Source organism: Anolis sagrei, chromosome 11 (assembly GCF_037176765.1).
Source record: "Anolis sagrei isolate rAnoSag1 chromosome 11, rAnoSag1.mat, whole genome shotgun sequence".
Taxonomy (NCBI): Eukaryota; Metazoa; Chordata; class Lepidosauria; order Squamata; family Dactyloidae; genus Anolis; species Anolis sagrei.
This window is the reverse complement of record NC_090031.1, coordinates 15,454,108-15,460,862: the sequence shown is the minus strand read 5'-3', so window position 1 is coordinate 15,460,862 and position 6,755 is coordinate 15,454,108. Positions and strand designations below refer to the sequence as shown.

Sequence of the window (6,755 nt, the reverse complement as noted above, 5' to 3'; positions counted from 1 at the left end):
CCGCGGCAGAAGCGGAAGCGCGCGGCGGCGGGGCCGGCGTCCTGAGGCTTCGGGATGCTGTTCTCTCTGCGGGAGGCGGTGCAGTGGCTGGGCCTGGCGCCCTTCGAGCTGCTCCTGCAGGGGCTGGCGCTGCTGGCGGCGTCGGCGCTGGTGGCGCTGAAGGCGGACGGCGGGGCGGCGGCGGCGGGGCTGAGCTGGTGGGGCGCGCTGGGCCCGCTCTTCGCCGCCGACGGGCTCTGCACCTACTTCACGGCCATCGTCTCGGTGCGGCTCTTCCAGGACGGCGAGAAGCGGCTGGCCGTGCTGCGCCTCTTCTGGGTGCTCACCCTCCTCAGCCTCAAGTTCGTCTTCGAGATGCTGCTCTGCCAGAAGCTGGGCCAGGAGCCCAAGCCCGGCCGCGAGCAGCTCTGGTACGGCCTCATCATGGCGCCCGTCTTCATCCTGCTCCAACTCCTCATGATCCGCGCCTGCAGGATCTTCTGAGGCTTCGGGGAGGCCTTGGCCTGTGTCGCCGGGTCGAGAGGAGGCGGAGAACAAAGCCAGCTTGCAGCTAGGGTCCCTACTTATGCAGACAGAGGCGTCGTTACTGGAACCAGGCCACCATTTGAGAAGAAATATGTCAGCTCATAACTCCAGACTATGTGGAACTAGGAATGGAACCAGGCCGCTGTTTAAGAATAAGCGTATAGATTCTCATTCCCGTGTTTATTTATTCTCACTGGACTTTAGGCCATATGGAACCAGACTGTTATATGAGAATAAGCGTGTAAATTGATTCCCATTCTCATGTTTATGTATTCTTACTGGACTTCAGGCCATACAACAAGGCGTGGAACCAGACTGCCACTTGAGAAGAAATATGTCAATTCATAGACTCCAGACTATGTGAAACTAGGAGTGGAATCAGACTACTATTTAAGAATAAGCATTTAAATAGATTCCCATTCTCATGTTTATGTTTTCTCACCGGACTTCAGGCCATATGGAACCAGACTGCTATTTGAGAATAAGCGTGTAAATAGATTCCCATTCTCATGTTTATGTTTTCTCACTGGACTTTAGGCCATATGGAACCAGACTGCTATTTAAGAATAAGCGTGTAAATAGATTCCCATTCTCATGTTTATGTATTCTCACTGAACTTTAGGCCATATGGAACCAGACCAATACTAAATTAAATTAAGAGGCATTTGGCTGTGTTGCTGGGTCAAGAGGAGGAGTGGTCTAGGAACAAGGCCTGCTTGCAGACAGGCGTGCGGATAGGCCCCCTTCCTATGCAGACAGAGGCATTGTTGTTGGACCTTGGGCCAAGTACAACAAGGCGTGGAATCAGACCGCCATTTGAGAATAAATGTGTAGATGGATCCACATTCTTATGTCAATACCTGTTTATGTGTTCTCACCAGACTTCAGGCCATATGGAACCAGACCGCTATTTAAGAATATGCGTACAAATAGATTCCCATTGTCATGTTTATGTATTCTCACCAAACTTCAGGTCATATGGAACCAGACCGCTACTTAATAAATTAAGATGCATTTGGCTGTGTTGCTGGGTCAAGAGGAGGAGTGGCCCAGGAACAAGGCCTGCTTGCGGACAGGCATGCGGATAGGGCCCCTTCTTATGCAGACAGAGGCATTGTTGCTGGAGCTTGGACCAGTTACTGCAAAGCGTGGAACTAGACTGCCACTTGAGAAGAAATATGTCAACTCATAGACTCCAGAATATGTGGTACTAGGAATGGAACCAGTCTACTATTTATGAATAAGCATGTAAATAGATTCCCATTCTCATGCTTATGTATTCTCACTAGACTTCAGGCCATATGGAACCATACTGCTATTTAAGAATATGCGTGTAAATAAATTCCCATTCTCATGTTTATGTATTCTCACTTCAGGCCATATGGAACCAGACCGCTACTTAAGAATAAATTAAGAGGCATTTGGTTGTGTTGCTGGGTCAAGGGGAGGAGAGCCAGGAACAGGAGAACAAGTGGCCCGGGAACAAGGCCTGCTTATGTACATGCATGCAGATAGGGCCCCTTCTTATGCAGACAGAGGCATTGTTGCTGGACCTTGGACCAAATACAACAAGGCGTGGAATCAGACTGCCATTTGAGAAAAAATATGTAGATAGATCCCCATTCTTAGAGATTTGAGACTATGTTGAAAAAAAAACTGCTTTTTAAGAACAAATGTGGATATGTTTCCATTCTTATGTAAATATATGTATTCTGACTGGACTTCCTATCATATGGAACCAGACTGCTATTGAGGAGAAATATGTAGATAATCCCCATTCTTATGCAAATATGTGTATTCTGAATGGACTTCCAACCATATTGAACAGGACTGCTATTTAAGAATAAACATGAAAATAGATTCCCATTCTCATGTTTGTGTATTCTCACTGGACTTAAGGCCATATGGAACCAAACCGCTACTTAAGAATAAATTAAGAGGTGTTTGGTTGGGTCAAGAGGAGAAGTGGCCCAGGAACAAGGCCTGCTTGCAGACAGGCATGCAGATAGGGCCCCTTCTTATGCAGACAGAGGCAGTTGCTGGACCCTAGACTGAGTACAACAAAGTATGGAATCAGACTGCCACTTGAGAAGAAATATGTTGATAAATCCTCATTCTTATGTCAGTACATGTATTCTCACTGGACTTCAGATTATGTGGAACAAAACTGCTATTTAAGAATAAATATGTAGATATGTCCCCATTCTTATGCAAATATATGTATTCTGAATGGACTTCTGACCATATGGAACCAAACCGCAATTTGAGGAGAAATATGTAGATAATCCCCATTCTTATGCAAATATGTGTATTCTGAATGGACTTTCGACCATATGGAACCAGACTGCAATTTGAGGAAAAATATGTAGACAGGTCCCCATTCTTACGCCAATACATGCATTCTCACTGGACTTTAGACTATGTTGACCAAGACTGATATTTAAGAATAAATATGTAGATGTATTTCCATTCTTATGCAAATATGTGTATTTTGAATTGACTTTCGACCATATGGAACCAGACCGCAATTTGAGGAGAAATATATAGACATATCCCCATTCTTATGCAATTATGTGTATCCTGACTGGTCTTCTGACCATATGGAACAAGACTATTTAAGAATAAACATGTAAATAGATTCCCATCCTCATGTTTATGCATTCTCACTGGACTTCAGGCCATATGGAACTATATTTAATAATATATACATGGATATATTCCCATTCTTATGCAAATACATGCATTGTCACTGGACTTCAAAGCATGTGGAGCTAGGAATGGAACCAGACTACAATTTGAGAATAAATATGTAGATAGATTTCCATTCTTATGTCACTGGACTTCAGATTATGTAGAACTAGGAATGGAATCAGACTGCTATTTAATAATAAACATGTAAATAGATTCCCATCATGTTTATGTATTCTCATTGGACTTCAGACCATATGGAAACAGACCAGTATTTAAGAATCTATATATATATATATATATATATATATATATATTCCCATTCTTATATCAATATGTTTATTCTCACTGGACTTCAGACTATGTGGAAATACGAATAGAACAAGACCGCTATTTAAGAATAAACATGTAAATAGATTCCCATTCTCATTTTTATGTATGTATTATGGACTTCAGATGACCATATGGAGCCACACTGCAATTTGAGAATAAATATGTACATAGATTTCCCATTCTTAAGTCAATATGTGTATTCTGATTGGAATTCCGGCCCTATGGAACAAGATCAGAATTTAAGAATAAACATGTAAATAGATCCCCATTTGCATGCAAATATATCCTTTGTTGCTGGACCTCAGACCATGCAGAACAAGGAACAAAACAAGACCGCAATTTGAGAATATTTCGATAGAGATTCCCATTCTTATGTTCATATGTGTATTCTCACTGGACTTCAGACCAAATGGAAATGGGTTGCTAAACATGTAAATAGATTCCCATTCTTGAGTCAATATATGGTTGTTGTTGTTTTTCTTACCCATCTGGAAAGCTAAGAGTAGAGTATGCTGCCTGGGAGTTCGGCCATCTGTCGGGAGGGCTTGTATGGTGTCTTCCTGAATTATAGTTTCATTTATTGTTGAGGGGCGGGGTGTTGCTTTATGTTATGTTTAAGCTTCTTGGGAAAAATTGCATGAACAAAGAATGATAATAGTAATAATAGTCCAAATAATATTCGTGTTGAGGGGAAAGTCACTGCATCCTGGTTGCTGAAGCAGTAATTGGAATCCCCACTAGAGGGCTTGTAAATCTTTCTATTACTTCCTATTGAAAAAAATGTAAAACGCCAATAGCTAGAAAGCAAGCGCCCTACGTATAGGAAGGATAATAATATTGAGGATAGTTTTGACGGTGTGGTGAATGAATTAGAACCAGACATCCTGAGGAGTGAGGTTGAATGGGCCTTAAGAAGCATTGCTAACAACAAGGCAGCAGGAGATGACGGGATCCCAGCTGAACTGTTTAAAATCTTAAAAGATGATGCTGTCAAGGTGATGCATGCCATTTGCCAGCAAATATGGAAAACACAAGAATGGCCATCAGACTGGAAAAAATCAACTTATATCCCCATACCAAAAAAGGGAAATGCGAAAGACTGCTCAAACTTCCGTACAGTGGCCCTTATTTCTCATGCCAGTAAGGTAATGCTCAAGATCCTGCAAGGAAGACTCCAGCAATACATGGAGCGAGAGTTGCCAGATGTTCAAGCTGGGTTTAGAAAAGGTAGAGGAACGAGAGACCAAATTGCCAATATCCGCTGGATAATGGAGAAAGGCAGGGAGTTTCAGAAAAACATCTACTTCTGCTTCATTGACTATTCTAAAGCCTTTGACTGTGTGGATCATAATAAATTGTGGCAAGTTCTTAGTGGGATGGGCATCCCAAGCCACCTTGTCTCTCTCCTGAGGAATCTGTACAAGGACCAAGTAGCAACAGTCAGAACTGACCACGGAACAACAGGAGACTGGTTCAAGATTGGGAAAGGCGTACGGCAAGGCTGCATCCTCTCACCCAACCTTTTTAACTTGTATGCAGAACACATCATGCGATGTGCGGGGCTTGATGAATGCAAAGCTGGGGTGAAAATTGCTGGAAGAAACATTAACAACCTCAGATATGCAGATGACACCACCCTGATGGCCGAAAGCGAGGAGGAGCTGAGGAGCCTTCTAATCAAGGTGAAAGAAGAAAGCGCAAAAGCCGGGTTGCAGCTAAACGTCAAAAAAACCAAGATTATGGCAACAAGAATGATTGACAACTGGAAAATAGAGGGAGAAACCGTGGAGGCCGTGACAGACTTTGTATTTCTAGGTGCAAAGATTACTGCAGATGCAGACTGTAGCCAGGAAATCAGAAGACGCTTACTTCTTGGGAGGAGAGCAATGTCCAATCTCGATAAAATAGTCAAGAGTAGAGACATCAGACTGGCAACAAAGATCCGCCTAGTCAAAGCCATGGTATTCCCTGTAGTAACCTACGGATGTGAGAGCTGGACCTTAGGGAAGGCTGAGCGAAGGAAGATAGATGCTTTTGAGCTCTGGTGTTGGAGAAAAGTTCTGAGAGTGCCTTGGACTGCAAGAAGATCCAACCAGTCCATCCTCCAGGAAATAAAGCCCGACTGCTCACTGGAGGGAAGGATACTAGAGACAAAGTTGAAGTACTTTGGCCACATCATGAGGAGACAGGAAAGCCTAGAGAAGACAATTATGCTGGGGAAAGTGGAAGGCAAAAGGAAGAGGGGCCGACCAAGGGCAAGATGGATGGATGGCATCCTTGAAGTGACTGGACTGACCTTGAGGGAGCTGGGGGTGGTAACGGCCGACAGGGAGCTCTGGCGTGGGCTGGTCCATGAGGTCACGAAGAGTCGGAGACGACTGAACGAATGAACAACAACAACAACAAGCGCCCTAATCCACCTCCATTCCTTGATTGACATAGGTGACAGCCAATAGACGGAGCATATGAGAAGGGCGGGAGTATATAAACCTCTGGCTTGTGAAGATGAAGGGACTTCTCATCCAATTGCTGCTGAGAATTACAAGCCATGCTCGTGGTTCTCTCTCCTAATTGGTTCTCTCCTGAAGCCCCACCCCCTAAAGCACATTCCTACCTGGCATGTGAAGACGAAAGGACTTCTCATCCAATGGCCGCTGAGCCATGCTCGCGCTTTTCTCTCCTAATTGGTTGTCTCCCTGAAGCTCCACCCCCCCTTAAAGCTTGTGGAGACGAAATGACTTCTCATCCAATGGCTGCTGTGAATTACAAGCCATGCTCGTGGTTCTTTCTCCTAATTGGTTCTCTCCCTGAAGCCCCGCCCCTTAAAAGCACATTCCTAGCTGGCTTCTGAAGACGAAAGGACTTCTCATCCAATGGCCGCTGAGAATTACAAGCCATGCTCGTGTTTCTCTCTTCTAATTGGTCCTGCCCCGAAGCCCCGCCCCCTAAGGCTCGTTCCTAGCCGGCTTTTTCTCCGTCGTGGGTGTGTTCCGACTGACGAATAAGCTTCCCCGCTCCTTCCCTCGACTGTCCAATGAATTCTCTCCCGTCGTCGTAGGAAAGAGGGCGGGACATTGCGGTTCGGCCAATCACCTGAGCGCTACCTCAGGCGACCGCCAAATGCCCTGCCTGAAGGACAACGTCCTGAGGCTCCCTTGCGGACCAATAGGAACCTCAGGTGCCAGTCGGAGGCGGGCGTAGGGTACTTT

The 6,755-nt window shown here is 44.9% G+C and overlaps 1 protein-coding gene across 1 annotated transcript; it reads left to right on the top strand.

Moving 5' to 3' along the window:
* On the top strand, window positions 1-3,006 carry TMEM203 (transmembrane protein 203). The gene has a single exon (XM_060757273.2). The coding sequence runs from the start codon at window positions 55-57 to the stop codon at window positions 481-483; it is 429 nt and encodes a 142-aa protein (XP_060613256.1). The 5' UTR covers window positions 1-54; the 3' UTR covers window positions 484-3,006.
* Window positions 3,007-6,755: the final 3,749 nt, after the last annotated feature.

Excerpts from the sequence above, each read along its gene's own strand:
- TMEM203 (XM_060757273.2), top strand. The coding sequence starts at position 55 with ATGCTGTTCTCTCTGCGGGAGGCGGTGCAGTGGCTGGGCCTGGCGCCC.